The sequence below is a fragment of the Branchiostoma lanceolatum genome, chromosome 12 (assembly GCF_035083965.1).
Source record: "Branchiostoma lanceolatum isolate klBraLanc5 chromosome 12, klBraLanc5.hap2, whole genome shotgun sequence".
Taxonomy (NCBI): domain Eukaryota; kingdom Metazoa; phylum Chordata; class Leptocardii; order Amphioxiformes; family Branchiostomatidae; genus Branchiostoma; species Branchiostoma lanceolatum.
Genome location: NC_089733.1, coordinates 172,718 through 190,273, shown reverse-complemented (window position 1 = coordinate 190,273; position 17,556 = coordinate 172,718). Strand labels below are relative to the sequence as shown.

Below are 17,556 nucleotides of genomic sequence, written 5' to 3'. Positions count from 1 at the left end.
ATGAACGTGGTGTCAAAGAAGCAGTGTATGAAAGGATCCATCGACCATCACTTAACCGGAAAGGGGGCCTTCGGATCGAACTTTCCAGTACATGGGACAGTGCTTTGAAACGTATTTGATTATCTATTGTGGGTCTGTTTTTGGAATTTAATGTTTTATAAGCCGCTTTGACATACCTTGTATTGTAGAACGAACATCTATTTATTCTGAACATTTTTAGAACGCTTTTTTCGTTACCTTTTGTTTATTTAGAACTTAGGAATTAACATTCTTTACGCATCCGTAAGTAAACTTCTCGTTGAAAAAGGGCAGTCGGATGGACGCCCGAAACGTCCGATTTTTATCGAAATTTATCCAGATGTAAAGTTTAAATCGTACTACTCCATTTAATCTTTAATACATATATACATGATTGTCTGCTCACACCATACTATGTATAAGAACATGCCATGCTTCCAAATAGAAAAGAAAGAAACCTTTTTAAACGTTCATAATTCATACCTTTGTCGTTCGTAGTCCGGCCTTGTTTATGGCCGTTATTCCCAAGTAGAATTCACTGCCTTCTCCGAGTCCAGAGTGCCTGGCATAAGGAAAATAATGTGAAAAACAAATCTATTTTTCTTGCTCAAATACAGTATAAAAAAATTAATCAGTGATAAAGACGAAAACAAAGCTAAAGCAAACCATCGCGAGGACACCAGATTACATCTTATACCTGGTATTAAAGAAGGTGTGCCCATTAGTTGGAGTAAGTGGCATGATGTCAGGGTCTATCACACCTGACTCCGTGGAGCTCAGACCCACCAGGTAATCCTGTATGCTGCTCTCACCATCAGTACCGTTCCAGTAAACTATCAACTGGGGGGATGACTCGGTAAGTTATTTTCGCAACAACAACAAAAAAACACGTAATTTTCATATTCAGAATGAATCTTGACGGATATGTAATAAAACTAAGCTCATTTCGGGATCAATTTTTTCGTGCTGAATTTACATATTCATAACTAATTATGGGTCTTCCAAGTTATCAATGATAATCCAATAAGATTTTTTTGCAATCATTTGGATGAAACCATTGGATGAAAAATTCACGAAATAAAAAAAAAATACTTGGAAGTCAGGGAAGCCAACGAGGATGACTTTCAGTTAAGTAGGTCATACATGTCATCGATTTGCAAGGAGAATTATAAACAGTGCCAATATAAGATATATGTTCAATGATAGTTGAGAATTTTTTAAAGTATTTTTTGCTTAATGGCCTTCGTGTTTCTTTTCTTCTTTCAAGCTCATGATGTAATATCTATGTCTAGACTAATTAAGGAAAGAGCTGCCGGGTATGAAGTAACCACATTCATATAAAGTCTAGAACACTCACGTGTTTATCCCCCGTTAGGAAGGAGTGGTCGGCTAGCGGTCCCACAGACTCACAACTCTCAAACAGCTCCATCCAGTCTGTATAGGAGAAACTGGTCTTGTTGCCGGAAATAAACTCAGGTTCACGGTCAGGAAACATGTGTGGGTCTTCAACTTGTCTGGCCACTGACCTACGAAAATAAATATAACAAGTGTTTTTTTATTGTACAACCGTTATATTTTTGTGTCATTCCAACTTCCAAGGTACCAAATAGTTTGTGCCGCATTGTAAAATACCTTTGCTAGATATGCAATGAAACAACTAAGTAAAGAGATGTTTAATGGACTGTAACCTGCTCGGGGTATTCATATTAGTAAAGTTTTTCACAGGTTCATGAAAGATCAATTACAAAAAAGGTTAGGGAACCCAAAATTCATTACGGGGGGGAAGGGGGTATTTTATGCTTATGTATATACGTTTCTTTTAATCTTGCAATCTGTATATACGTCTGTATTTGTATGTATGATGAACACTGTAAGACTAGTTGTGATACGACTAAAGGGTATCGTAATAAACGAATTGATAAAGGTAGTTCATGGTACTGTCTTTAGGATATTGCACACTTGTTTTTGGCCTGTGTTACACAACATCTCGCTGTCGTGGGAGGAGGGCTTATCGGGCCTCCTCCCGACAGATTTCGGCTATATACGTGTGACTAGAGAGTCCATTTCTTATAGTCACCATACGAGCTCAAGATTCTTGACCACTATGAAAATACATCCAATAGGAACTTACAGACAATTCTCAGGCTGACAGTAATTGGTCCATGGTAGCACATGATCATACATCAACAGGATTAGGATGTTTCCTATTTTCCTGACTTTGAGGTGTTGGCCATCAAGCTTATCGTGGCCTGACCAGTGGAAGGGCTGGTAGAAGCTGGATTTAGACATGCTCCTAACTTGCTTGCATACTACAGAAGGCCCTTAACCAGCTGGGGAGTACCCCGAGGAGAGCAGAAGTTCTGGCCCAAAACATTTCTGAATGGAGAAGCTTGCTGTCCGATGTGCCACTATGTCTAAGTAATTAACTTACCTGCATGTTGAAGATGGGTTTTCCACGGGTACTTTCCTGAGCATGTCGTCCACCATCCAAACTCCTCCGTTGCCGTCCTTCACCGCCCCCGAGTTGACGTGTATGTTCTCTATAGCGATGTTTGTGACTGTAGGACTGGTGATGTCGTACACTATCCCGTCTGAACAGACCGGTACGGACGGGTCCAGGGCACGGTTGTACGCCACCACTGTGCAGTGGTATGTACCTGGGGCAGGGGCGGTGTAGCTAGCGTGTGTCTCATCTGTCGCCTTTCGGGTCATCTGATCATAGAAATATGATAATCGAAATTTTTGGATTGCTATATCAGCATAAAAGTAATTTAGTTTTTATATCCATATCTATTTGAAAAATAGCATTATACATTACATATATGTACGTCGGTCAGGCAGCTATAGTTGGTGGCTGTATTGATACAAATATAATGAACAACAACAAGAACAAAATAGACAGTACAAGATACAACGCTTTCATGGTCACATCTTTTTTAAAGATCGTTCACACAACCATTGAATTTTTTTTTCGCTTTGCCCTTTGTCTCCGATAAAGGGCAATTTTCGAATTAAAACTCAAGAATAGTTCGCAAAATTAACACAAAAGAAACTTAAACTCTCTTCTGTGATATTTTTTTCATTCATAATTTTACCCAATAAAAGACAAGTTGTAAAACATTGATATGTTTTCCAAACTGCTTAATGACACCTTAAGCTTTTGTCTGTGAAAGAGAAAAACATACTTTCTTACCTATCTAACTTTTCTACAGGTCATATATCTTCTTTCACATTTTACAATCGCCGCTTTGAAGTACTTGACGGTAGAGTGGAGAAATTCAGGTTGGGATTTTTTGTTTTTAAACGTTTACAGAGCTGGAAGTTCTAAACACTTCAGCATTTATGCTACAGCTACATGTATATCATCATAAATATATTATGCATTTGCAAAAACAACTTTATCGGAAGCCTTACCATTCGCGGTTCCGGCACATCAAAGTCATCTGATGTTCTACACCGGGTGTCAAAGTAAACGTGGTAAAACTTAACGCCACTCTCGTGATCAAAGAACCCGTTCCAGTTGCAGTCGACACTCGCATCGGTCTATGGAAAAGGATAAACACAAATCCACATCTACAAATTGACACTGTCGTTGCTGTTACCAAGCAAAGAGCCTCATACGTATTCATGATCAGTAATAGATATGGCAAGTGCAAGCAAACATACACTTAGATTAGAAATATGAATATTTCAATTATCATAATCTCTATTTAATTTGTCTCAATTATAGAATTTGTACGTAGCAAACAGCAACAGCAGCCGGCAAGATGTCCGTAATCCCCACATACTTCTTGTACGCCTTTGCATTACCGCACGTGCGCCTTGAATATGTCAAGTCTATTTGTAGCTGCGGATGCCAATGCGAAACAATTTCAAGTCAAGTTCCGCTGCCCAACATACAATAATCATCGCAGCTGGTAGTCTACTTTATTTCTTTAGGAGTCTGGGCATTGCAGAATATATCATTGATATTTACCTTTATTTAATTAATACCTAGATAGCCGGTGTCCTCCCAACTTAAGAGCCCTACCTGGGTTACTGGCACCTGACTTATGTCAAAGCCTTACCTGGAAATCCATGTCAATTTGGTCGGGAAGACTATCCATCACGTGACCTGGCTCAGGAGGGCTGATATCAACGGTGATCTAGAACACATTTTAGTCTGTTCAATACGACCGAGGACAGAATCAATATATAACAATTATACGGTTGGAAATGTTTCTAGAGCGGACATTGTTCAGTCGCCCCATCAGAGTAGAGTTTGAGAAAAGGAAATACAAAAAAAGGACACTGATTTTTAGCAAAATGCAGAACATAACATTAGTTAACCTTCATTCCCTGTTGTTTTCTAGAAATGTTTTGCCTTCATGATCACTTGCTAGAAAAAATGTTTTTAAATGAGAATACAGTCAATCCTGTGCTGGTGATTGTATACATATAATATAAGTTGGTTTACCTGAAGAGTTTTTGTGGTGACCAGACGTGCCCTGTTGGTGACAGTCACTACCAGGTGGTAGTCGTGGTTGTGCCCACCAGTGGGAATGGCCATCTTGGACGCGTCTGGTACGATCTCGTACCCAGTCATATAACAAGGAGACATGGGTGAGCACACACACTCTCCCATCAGGCACAGATTCGGGTCCTGAGAGAAAAAAGTTCACACGATCAATATAAGACCAGACATTATGTACTTTCCTTGGAAATGTTACAGCGAAGCAGAGATTTTGCAAAGTTGTAATTACATCGAAATATACCAGCTGTCAAGATCGTTGGATAACAAAGTTCTTTGTGCATAGACGTTTCAGTGACCGTCTGTCATAGTGCTGCGTACCTAAACGTAACATCAGGTACAGGTACCGGCACAGAGGTTTAGGTACAGGTAACCTGTACCTGTACCTGAACAATTTGAAAAATTAACATGTGTTTTTCCGAACTTCATCAATGACAAAAAAATAAATTGTTTTCAACTTGTCAGTATCTTTATTCAAAGAACATAACTAGGTTTCCTACCGCAAATCTCCCTTGGCCTTGCTATCAAAACTCCCGGCCTGCCTGAATGATCTGTTGCATATTAGTTACGCTGTTCCAAGGTGTCACTTTGGTCACGTTTGGTGTTGCATGAGGTCAGGACATCAGTCACAAAATAAGCACATACTTGGTGTCAATTTATATCGGTACAGTACCGGTACTTCATGATCCGGTATTTTGGACCTGTACCGAATCATTTTTACGGTACAGTACCGGTACACAGTACCGGTACGCAGCACTAGTCTGTCACTATCCTCAGGGCAATACAAGCTGGAATTTCGCACTGAAGCTAACTGTAGCTGGCTACATATGCGGTCCAAAACGTAGAATATGTACATGATTATAAGCATACTAGTTGGTAGTTTATGCAGTGTTTAGAATGCGGTCCCAAACTAGCCTGGAATCCAAACCTACCGAGAGACTCGGGAGCTATAATAGGTTTGGATTCCAGGCTGGTCCCAAACGTAAAAATAGTATATTACTATCATATTATTCACGAAGCAAGTTCGTTTACAGTAGTGTAAATGTAGATATACAACAATTGATAGAAGTTTACGTAATATATGCAACATATCTTGGTACGTTTATAGGAAACATTATAACTATTTTACCGATTCCGTTCGAACGGCCAGGTCGCCTGTTCCATGTACAATGCTGTAGTCATCCATGTCAAACAGCTCCCAGGAGATAGTGTGCAGTCCGCTGTGGATATCATAGGCCTGAAACTCCACCCTGTAATAGTAATAGTAATTAGTAATAGAAATACTAACAGTAATAGTAATAGCAAGCAGGCCGGCAAGGTCAAAATATCGACTGCATCATCAAAACTATCCAATTAGATGCCAACGCTGATGACAAAAATCAAATAAGAAGAAACAACAAACAAACAAAGAAATGAAATGCAAGCACATCTAGAATATCTCTAAAAAGGGGCATTGGCTTTCCGCGCAGCGGCACGGCGGCCTCGCCACGGCACGCGTTTTAAACCACGCACGCTGGGTCACCCATACTCTTCCATTAATCGTGACCCTTTTCTGTATACCTTAGTATTAGTCAAGACTCAGCAGTCAATGATATGAATGACTTATTCTTTTAAAATCAAGTTCAGCAAAAGCTCTTCCAACCTCATCGCCCAAAGTTCCTTAAGATTATGAACCGCTAGGTCCAGTTCTCCGTCTTTCTCCAGCCAAAGGTCCTCGATGATGGGTGGGGACGAGTCGATGTGAACAGTGACGACATCGGTCTTCTCGTTCCCAACAATATCAGTGGCCTTGATCCAAACCATCATCGTGTTGCCGTCATACCTGGAGACAAATGCAACAAGCAAATCGAAAGGCAACATTTTCGACTTGACTTGACAACACTTGACTTGACTTCGAGCAAATGCATGGTGTTTACCTGTACATGATCGATCTAGCCTAACAAACTACTGCTCTGTTAATTCTTCCTCAAACATATTAATGTATCATGTGACCTGCCACGAATACTACAGGGTGTCTGTTACACCTCCTCCGGTTACCATGGCAGCCGTCTAGTCTTGCTTGGAGAAGAAGAAACGGAGCAAAAAGTATATGTTTGCCTTCCGTGAAGGTATACATAAAAATTGGAATACAACTGAATTTCATATGCAAATAAACACAGCAAAAGTAGTCTATTACTGGTAATATTAATATGCTACATTCCGAGAGTCGTTCTTTTGAATATTAATTTGATAAGATAGTCGATTGAATTCATTGATTACGTGATAATAGCACTATTGCACTTGCAGGAAGATAGAAGAGGGAGATAATTTCTTTTATGATTAACCTTGACACTGTAAGAGACTGGGCACCACTGTGGAGATCATCCACATCAGTCCAGCCGGATGGTGAGAGACTTTCTCCGCCCTGGTTGTCCACTCCATACGCCACCTGTAATGTTCGCAAACAATGTATTGCGTCTAGTAAGTTATATCATGCAAGTATGTACGATAATGTGTAATGTGCTCAAAGGGCTAATTGCAACAAGAAACTGTTGATAGAAAAATAGTACAGATAGTTCAATTTAAGAATGGTGACAAGTTGAACAAGTGACAATTCCTTACGATTTGTGTATTGAGTTCGTTCAGACCCCAAAAGTGCCTAGGTGCAAATATGTTAACAAGTTTTCGTACTGTTTACTAGCAGGATATATTTTACACCGAGGGGTTGCTAGCCCGTCCCTTTTAACATAGTCGAACACGAGACCCCTATGTTACGTTCCTTCCAAAAGACGGGTGCAGCCCCAACCGCGATGTCAGGCTGCTACATGTTGAGCTATTGCTAGGGACATCCCAGCTCTTCTGGTTTCATGACAGCATATTTTACCTGAAATCTGACCACGCCCTGCTCGTTGTCTATTGACTGTCGTGAACGACCCCCTGTGCTGACGTCATCATACGTGGCCGAGTTGTGCAGTCCGCTGAAGGCCCGGATGGGCGCCAGGAAGCGGCCGTTGTGGTGGGTGTGCTGGATGAAATGATCTTGGTAATAGACTGTAATGGGATCCCCCAGGTTCGTTTGCCACTGTATGAGAGTAAGATGAAGTGACGCTTTGATTAGTCAGTCTTTCTAAATGTATGTCTTGACTATTGCAGTGTTGATTTTCATAATCCTTTCATTCCTCAAGTCGATACTATTATTGCATTTATTACTACCAACCTTTTCACATCTCAGCAAAAAAGCGACATTTATTCTTAATTTAAGTTATGTTACTCGTTTTTCTACCAAACCGTTGGCCGATTCATCTCCCCATTTCACCAAGAAGTTAAACTCTTGCAAAGGTATGATTTAGACAATATTTTATGTCACCTTCATCCTGTATACTATTGTTTTGCTTTGCTTTGATTTATTGCAATTAGCTCTCAGGGATGGATTTTGTACTAAAGTTATTATCATCATTACCATATATTTCGTTCATGTGATGCATCGTTGATGCTATAGAATTTACCGTTCATAAATTAAATCTAACACGCGTGAAAACATGTCTTTAAAAATGAGTTACACGAATATGAACAAGGTAATCACCTGGTAGTCGGTGTCGGCAAGTGCAGTGTTGGCAAAAATCGATCCAAGGTCCCCTCGGTTTTCATCAACGTCCACAGTTATGTCCGACAGACTGTCATAGATGAAGAAGCGACGACACAACTACAGGAAAAATGGACTTGGATTACCTTTGGCTTCGGATGAAATTATATTGACACTGCTAGTATAGTAGATTTATGTGTTATTTGATTATCTTGTATGTGCGCATGTGTGTGCATGTTTGTTTTTATGTATGTATGTATGTATGCGTTTTGTTGTGTGTACATGTTTGTGTTGATTTGTGTATGTGTACGTGTGTTTAATTTGTTGTGTGTATGTGTGTACATGTTTGTGTTTATGTTCGTGTGTGTGTGTGTGTATGTATGTGTGTATGAGTGTGTGTGTGTGTGTGTGTGTGTGTGTGTGTGCGTGTGTGTGTGTGTGTGTGTGTGTGTGTGTGTGTGTGTGTGTGTGCGTTTGTGTGTACTCGTGCGCGTATTTGTACGTGTGTTCACTTGTGTCCTTGCGCGTTCATGTCTATTTATTTTTTTCGTTTACCTCAGGCTCGTTTGACCACACACATACCCAACATATACAAACATCTTAAAAAGAACACGAAAATATCTACAGGTATGTACAATGACAAAATTAAACCGGTACGTAAATCTGCGCTTGTCATGTCTATGCATGTTTCTGCTGCCTGCTTTCGCGTGTGTGTGTGAATGTATGCTTGTGTGTGTGTGTGTGTGATTGTATGCTTGTGTGTGCATGTTTGTGTGTGTGTGTGTCTGTACGTACATATATCTTTCATCTAATGAGTTAAACATATGGCTTTACATGTTACCTGTATGTTTCCCGTTTCCACGCCCCCTGATGCATCCTCCACGGCCAGGACGACAGAGAAGACCCCCGGAGTGTTCACGTCCATGTCAAACTGCACCGAACTCGTCGGTGCATTCACAACCACTGGTACATAGAAACACGTCATGCAATATTTTCTACAAGTCACTAAATATACAACACCAAAGCTACAGACATATGCTATATAACTGAGTCAAATAATGCCTGTCGTACACATTGATAATAGCAAAAAAGCAATCTACATACAACATGTGATAAATATTCATCATCAACTTCTGAAGTTATATTTCCCACGAACAATTGGCACCAAAATCATATCCTTCTAGGCAAAGATAGTACAACACGTTGAACATTTTTTTGGTGCCTCTACTGTAAGGTGTAGCGTTAGGTTAGTTTGTACGGTGAAGAAAGCAAGGCGAGGCTTATTTTACTCGTGAAGGGGATAAGATGAAGAAAACATCTAATATCACAACAAAGGCTTCAAGAGTTGGCGTAACATTTCTAAAAGCAGGTTACTTACGCTCATGGATGGGAGGGTATGTCTCCGTTAGCTCCTCCCCGGCCCTCTGCAGCTGGTAAACATCAACCTTGTACCGTCCTACTCCCGACCCCGTGTCGGCCCAGCCCGACCAACGGGCAGTTATCCTTTGCTACACCAAAAAACATCGAGGATAATGGAACTAAGGATTAATTTTTATCCTAGCGTCCTAATGCTACCCCTGAATTCTACATTGCTGGAAGTCAATTGATTGTCCTGTTACATCACATACATTGTTGCCTGTTTATAATGAGCTTTCCACACACACGAATTCATGGATGCAACAAAAGACAATAGATTATATACTTGATGATGAGGCTTATAAGTTTATCACTCTTACGGGATATTTTTCTTAATGGTTAGTCGTCAGTTGGCCATAGATGACAGGACAGCTGGCACTTATGCCTTAGGATGAGATCTCTATTTTCCCCGAGCTTATTTCTCTATTTCCTTCTCTATATTTGGAACATTTGAAACATTTGGAACATTTGAAACATTTGGAACAATTGGAACATTTAGAAAGATAACACTTTGGAACAATTGTAACATCTTAAGCTGGACACCATTGGTCAAAAGAAGGAGGAAGTAACCAATCACAGCTCAGAAACGATCCAATATATATATCCTGTATATTGGTGCGAGCCGTATATTCCTTTGTTTTGTTGAAGATTTTGAGTATTTTACGTTATTTGCGACGGAAATTGACTAGAATAATATAGCATTTGGTGATTTTGTGTAGATTTATCCAGATGGAATAGAAGCGGACCGACCGACTGTGGACGGAGAAAGCTTGTTGTATTGAAGGCTGGTCTGGGCATGTTTGGGGCTCCGTACTCCGGTCGGTTTCGGAGCTAATCAAACAGTATTCATTGACTAGAATACTTTGAGATATCTGCAATACAATCTTCATTGTAGATGCCATGTTTATCTATGTACACTGTTGTTGTGAAATCATTAGTTCTGTTTGGCGAACAGACTCTCATCATGGTGGCAAACGTACTGCGTTAAACGCTTTAATACCATAAATCGACAGTGGCAGAGAAAGGTACCATCAACATGCATATGTTTTGTTTAGTTAAATTATAAAGATCCGTATACCCAAGCTTTTTCAGATAATCATATACATTTTAATGAGATAGAGAAAGCTATCTAAAACTTCTGACACTTTTGAGATTTTCCTTAATCCACACTGGGTTTAACATTCGGGAAGCAGAGGCTAGGGCAAGGGACAGGACGTCTTGGAGCATCCACCTGGAAAGCAAGGGGCCAGTTCCTGGCCTGTGCACGTATGCAGGTAGGTAGGCATTTTGTATTATGCACTGCTCTACCTCGATGTCTTCACCGACGAATACTAACCTTGTACGTCAATGACGGTTAGGCATCGAGGTAGATATGATCCATTCTCAGTCACTGAAGAAAGATCATTGATGCTGACTATTAATGGAATTTAATTCGATCACTTATTATTTTATAATGTAATTTTACTAACCTGCTTTGTGAAAAACTCCCCGAGATGTAACATGTCAGATAGAGGGCCTGCATTAGTCGGCGTTGTGTAGTCAAAACTGGAGGTTTAACAAATAAATCTGTCAGTCAAAATATGTTGCTCTTTGTTTGCAACAATGCAACTATCCATGTGACTCTACAGATAACGCTTGTTCAACATAATCCACGATTATTTCTGAAAACAGTCAATTGACACCGATTTCGCAAAACAATAAACCATCATTTCTTTCGTTACATGGCGATATCATTGATTACCTTTGTCTTTGATGCTATACATAATATATTTCTTCTCTAGTCCTGTTGATACAAAAAATATATCAATTTTAAAGGACCTCTTGTGGCGTTGAGAACCGTTTTCCGCGAGGAAGATACTCCCTAAAATTATCTTGCCACAAATTACCTTTATAAAGCAGGTGTTGCTTCTTTCTTGTGTTTAATAGAGTGATTATCTTCGCCAAGAAGATTTTGTTTTCTGTGCGTCTGTGCGTCTGTGTGTATGTGTGTATGTAAATGACCAACATAACTCAGGTTTTGCTTTAGACTTTGAAAGGGAATAACTCAAGAAGGGCTTGATGGATGGTCATGATTTTTGGTGTATAGATAGCTTGAGTGATGATTTACATGATTAAATACTCATTATGCAAATCTGTATCTAATTTGCATAATTAATTAGGAAAGTTTATACATCCGCCGCATTTCATGATCGGACTCTCAAAAATGTGACATATGTTATACCAAAAATCGTTTTTCTTATTTTTCTTGTTTTTCCTTCTACAAAGAAAATGTTTCTGTCAGCAAGAATATTATTCTGTTTACAAGAATCTCTGTATTAGGCACAAACAAAAATACCTGTTTTAATCAACAATTTTTTTCTTAAGTTAACATGAACCAAGAAAGTTCAAGAAAATAATTCTAGTAAAATCTAATTTAAAAAAAAAAACATATGGGAAGAATCTGTAAGAATACAAATTTGACGAAACAAAAAACAAATCTTATATTAAGCAGGGAAAGCAAATTTTTCTTATTTTTCTAGAAAATACTTATTGGAAAACAGCATGCTAGAAATATTTTCTTGAACTTTCTTTGATTAAGTTAACTTAAGAAAAAAATTCTATGTGTAAGAATTGACATAGAAAGAACTTCCCAGAAGGTTTCTTGAATTTTCTTGTTTTTCTTTTGTATAAGAAAATCTTAATCAACATAAGACAACAAGAAAAATTTGTAATCAATGAGAAATACCCACAATACGTCAATCATAAAGGTTAAAATCATTTGGCGAAGATATGAGGTCGTGGAACTCTATTTAAGATATAGAATTGTCTTAGCACAAAAAATCACGATAAAGCAGCTACAAGTCCACACGGCTAAGTCACAAAAACGTTCAAATACTCCCATCCGAAAAATATTTGGAACATTTGTTATGCTACGTACGGTATCGTATTCAGATCATTTACTAGATACTGATAAATCACACTTTGGCTCACCCGAACTTTGCTGATATAGTTCGATAGGGACCATCGTTGTAGTAAACGTTGTACTGTCTCCTACTGTCATAGTTGTACACAGCCATGAATCCTCCTAGCTTTGTGGAGATATCAATGTTCAACCTGTGGCAGAAACAGACCATAGACAATGTCTTCATTACGGGGACTTTAGTAAATTAAGCCATATATTATGTCGCATGAGTTTTCATAAAAATAGTCTAAGCCATTATCTAAGTCAATATAGCATAGAGTTTAGATTTGATTTGATTTGAGGATGACATCAAGGCAGGGTTTTACCCATTATCCATACTGCTTTCTGACCATTTCTGAGCCAGCATACACTCGCACACACGCCGGGATTTTATCCAAAGACTATATACTGCGCTTAAATATACAATAAGAATAAGAATATACAAGATTTGTCAAACGCATAGAACTGATTGGGACTTCGATTCCGATGACGCATTAAGAATCTTTAATCACACCAAAAATAAAATAGATAAATGAATCAAAAGTTAAAGGCCGGAATACTACAATAAAAGGGGTTTATGCGCAATTTTATATATTTTAACCATATCTTTTTTTTCTGGACCATGTCTAACGTTGATGTCTCAGTGGCCTCTAAATGAACCATAATCAGGACGTTTTATCTTAACATTTGTGTATGATACTTTGTAAACTGTGAAGACACATTTTTACAAATCAATATTAATATACAATCAGGAATTTGTAGATTTCAAGATTCTAAATTATATGCTAGAATGTGATAATAAAATCAAAGTGTACTTACTCGTCCAGGTGCGAAGGTGTGAAGGACACGCTGACCTCCCTGTCACACTGTACAGGTGCCAGGGGAGGGTCGTCACGACTTAGGGACTCGTCACAGCTTCGGGAGCCAATGGTGACTGTCGAACCGCCTACGGGTGAACAAAGTATCATGGACGTCTCCTAGATTATATATTTGCATGTCCCAGTCATCTTTTGGGAACCAATGTCGTTGGTTTTCGGTGTTAAATCAGTCAATAGCTGGTAATGATGTTTAAGTAATTATGTTTAGATTTTATTTACTAATTGAATGACTTTTTGTCCATCCAAAACAAGCAAATTCCTGTAATAACCGCGCTCTCCGCGTTCTCACTGCGACCTTAAACTGGCCAGAGCGCATTCAAAGCGCCGAACCCCCGTCCAAAAAACGTGCTCAAGTGGAATTTTTCCTGCGACCCTTGCGAACTCACAGCGCGACCAAAATCTCGAATGTCTCGAGAATTTTCAAGATTGAAGTTACGGTAAGTACTGTTACGGGGCCTTGCTTAAGTGCCTCTTATCATGGGCTCAATGGGGGCAAGTAGGTTTGCTGTCAGCCCTTGAGTGCAAATGTTACCTCTGCGAAGCCACCATGACAGTGAGCTCTCCACTGGGCCGACCTTGAAGTCCCGGATGTAGGCATGATAAGTAGGGTTCGGTTTGTCATACTTGAACTGCCACTGGAACTCCAGACGAGTGGGAATCTAAAAATGAGAAGAAGAAAAAGTGAATGAGTAATTTACCTTAAAGTATACAAGAAACAATTGTACTATTGAAATTGAACAGGTGTGAGAAAAACAGTGTTACCTTGTTGGTCCATGTGTTGAGATTGTCAGTGTCTATTTCTGCTGTGCCGCCATTATTGCCGTACAGATATCCAATCCAATGCAGGTACGTTGGCCGAGCAGTAACTGTGAACATTGAATTTAATCGTGTAATCTTTGACGTTGTAAAAGTACGTGCAAAGTGACCCCCCCCCCCCGAGAAAACCAAGGTTATTGATTATACTGAACTCTCCATGTCCAGGGATCCAGGAATATCTTTCTGTGATTTCACATCAAGACATAACAAAAGCAAACTACAACTGCACTTTTGACAAATCAACTAATAATTAACATTGAAGCTAAAGAAATGTAGACGAATAGAAAGGTAATGTTATAGATCAATTCTATTATTTTGTTATAGATCAATTCTATTATTTTGTTTCAAACGGGGAAAGTAGCCTACTTTGTTTGCAGTGATGACCAGAGAAGCCTGATGAGCACCTACAGGACGTAGCCAGCTCACAGGTTCCCGGGAAACACAAGTTGCTGTCCGAACGCCAGGAACAGCGTCCTGTCAGAGCAGACGATAATGGTAGTTAAAGGTTATAAAGATGGTTACATGTACTATGTACCCTATATAATATGTAACACCCCGTGGGGCGTCGAATGATCCAGAAGGTAGGCCAATGGACACGAGATTAAGAAGACAATATTGTTTTTATTGCTAGACGCTGTGTCCATGTGAAAGGCACTTTTAACGCCTTTTGTCACACCTTTTGTAAAAATGGGTACCTGTCTTCTGTTGGGGAGGCAAAAGGAGGTGTAAGGAGAACGACGGTCGCCTTCTCTCAATAGCGTACCCTATATATACAAATTCAATTTACAATCCGCCGACCCTATACAGCCTTAAAATGGCTATGTGACAAACCTTAATTCTATTTATTTATTGCTATGTGGAAGTCCTCCTCATTTTCTACTTTTAACAAATCTACTTACTTAGCAAAGGCAATTCGCCCCTTGATGATAAGCTACTGATCAAGTAATTGGTTACACTATGTGTCAAGTTAATTATAAATCAAAAGTTCCGAAAATATTTCTTTACTTGACAATTTTTGTTAGCAAATGAAATGTAGGAACCAAGACAGTGCACAGTGCAGCTTATAAGATTGTTTTACAAGTCAAACACATAAAAGAACGAAATAGGGACCAATATGGAACAATGGACCAAGTCGAATTACCGACTGAAACATTGACAATGACATTGTGTGAACACAAAAATATCAAGTTACGTTCAATCCCTGTAGACTTACGTTCACAGTTCAAGCCATCTACGTCAAATGCTCGCGCAGGACGCCTATTGTGAGTTCCGTAGTCATGGAAACAAACTGGGCAGATGTCATTCCAGCACAGGTGCGCGTCACAGTTGGAGTCCGTGCAGATCCCTGAAGGATGATGTATTTGAATAAATGAGAACTATAGGAGCATATTATGTTTTTTTTCCACGACGTCATGTTATCTCGTGGGGCATAGTTAACGTCAACCGAACGTTAAAATGAATGCCTGTCTCCAGTCTTCAAGTCGGTATACAGTCAATAAAAATATACAGTTTTATTTCGAGTTCTTCAGGCATCAAAACTATAAACAAACATAGAGTTAAAAAGGCTTTGATTTTGACTTGACTTGATCATGCCTTGACACAGATCATTCAAGATTGGGCCCTGTCCTCGAAAGTTTATCGGCAGAATAAGTCATATATTTGTGCTCTAACAGGCTATGATAAAGTGGATTCAATAGCATTTACTTACTAGCACACAGATTTCCGGACTGCTCATACCCGCTACAGCAGAAGTAAATAGTTCTAGAGCATGTAGCGCCCCTATATGATGTACGGTACCTGAAAAAATAATCATAGTTCAATAGTTAAGGATTATTTTAGTAATCCAATGACTCAATATAGAGTGGATCAAATATCTATCAGTTCATATGGTCACTGCCCTTAACCTCAGATGATGCTCTTATGTATCTTTACTACGTTGGTGAATGGAATATCCGAATGCAGTCAGTGCCATGATTGTACTCTGCAAACTTTCACAACATTCTTAATGAGGGCAAATACTTACAGTAAGACAAAATACATCAAGTACAGTCATTGTTTTCTGCCCAGCCTATTTTGAGCATGTACCTTATAAAGCTAGAGACAGCGAAATAAGGAGAGTAACCTTGTGCAGGTTGACCAACTAAAAGTGCCACAGGACGTGGTGTATCTCTGGGAGTAGGACTCCCTGCAGCCATAGTACTCGATACTCGAACAGACGTTACTCCTACAAAGGATGAACAAACAAACAAACACTGTTTCAACGTCACCTGGTTTACAGCAATACTGCACTTTGAAATGCTTACTGTGTAAAATCAGGTTGGATGTCATATATCTTATCCCGTTATTCAGCGCTAGCTTTGAACTAAAGAAACGCGCTGAATGTTAAAATCAACTGCATTCAGTCAAGTATACATGTACGTGAACAAGTCAGATAAGCAAGTAGTAAGTGAGCTTCACATGGCTACATGTATCATTGTGTTGATAGTACAAAAGGTGTAGATAATATTGTAGTTGAGTACCCAGTCAGAGATTCCGAAGGAACGACCGCCAACAGTAAGGGCAGCAAGCTCAGGATGAAACCCATGATGCACTGCGGTGATGGAGTCACTGTTTAGGAACCTCACCTTTTGGGGGGGGGGGCAAACAAGGTATATCATACTGACATGTATCCTTTAATTTTGTTAAGATGACTTTTTTCTTACTCATGCACCACCGATAAGGAAGAATACAATTAAATCAACCAAAGTTGATATTGACAAAAACCAGTCCGGTGTGCATTACTGTCAACAGCACCAGTTTAAAACACAAAAATAATACATTGAGTATTATTCATATTAACATGTATCAAATAAATATACTGCAGTGTATTCCATATATGCGCCATAATTCACATAAGGACTAACAGAATGCATTTACCGTCTCAAGAGCCGACAACAATTCTTTCCTGTCATAACCTGTCTAAATCACACTTCAAGGAGCCTTTCCACTGTTCACGACAGAGGCCCAATCAGCCCCTGACAGCGAGAAACTGAAAAATAAAGGCTACTCTTGTCCTTGCTATGCTTCCCTTCCTGCAAAATCACAGCAAGGACAAAAAATGATATAAAGAATTATTAAAATCTCTCAATATTGTTTAGATTACATATACATTTCGTAACGTAAACTAATTTAACACAACTGCAGCATAATATAACGTAGCATAGCACAGTCCAACACAACACAACCTGGCATTACATATTACATAACACTGCGTAACATAGGACTACAAACAGGACTCACCGAACTCAACAAATCAGCCTCTACTTGTGTTAATGTACAGCGTACGAGTCAGGAGAACAGTCAGTAAACTCTTAAGCTCCAAGAGACGATGCTTCACACAGGCGGCACGGCTTACTTTTACAAACAAGCGAACCTG

General features: G+C 39.3%; 1 protein-coding gene across 1 annotated transcript; it reads right to left on the bottom strand.

Annotated features, from left to right (window-relative positions):
* Nucleotides 1–495: 495 nt before the first annotated feature.
* Nucleotides 496–17,556, bottom strand: LOC136446214 (uncharacterized). The gene is made up of 25 exons (XM_066444530.1): nt 17,421–17,556; nt 16,661–16,765; nt 16,264–16,365; nt 15,850–15,938; nt 15,355–15,486; nt 14,508–14,615; nt 14,088–14,191; nt 13,858–13,984; nt 13,267–13,393; nt 12,477–12,599; nt 10,976–11,051; nt 9,469–9,598; nt 8,932–9,053; nt 8,091–8,210; nt 7,392–7,589; nt 6,853–6,956; nt 6,171–6,350; nt 5,658–5,778; nt 4,475–4,660; nt 4,086–4,163; nt 3,433–3,561; nt 2,450–2,730; nt 1,376–1,544; nt 716–858; nt 496–580 (listed from the first exon to the last, which is right to left on the bottom strand). The coding sequence occupies exons 2-25, from the start codon at nt 16,723–16,725 to the stop codon at nt 496–498; spliced, it is 3,099 nt and encodes a 1,032-aa protein (XP_066300627.1). The 5' UTR covers nt 16,726–16,765; nt 17,421–17,556.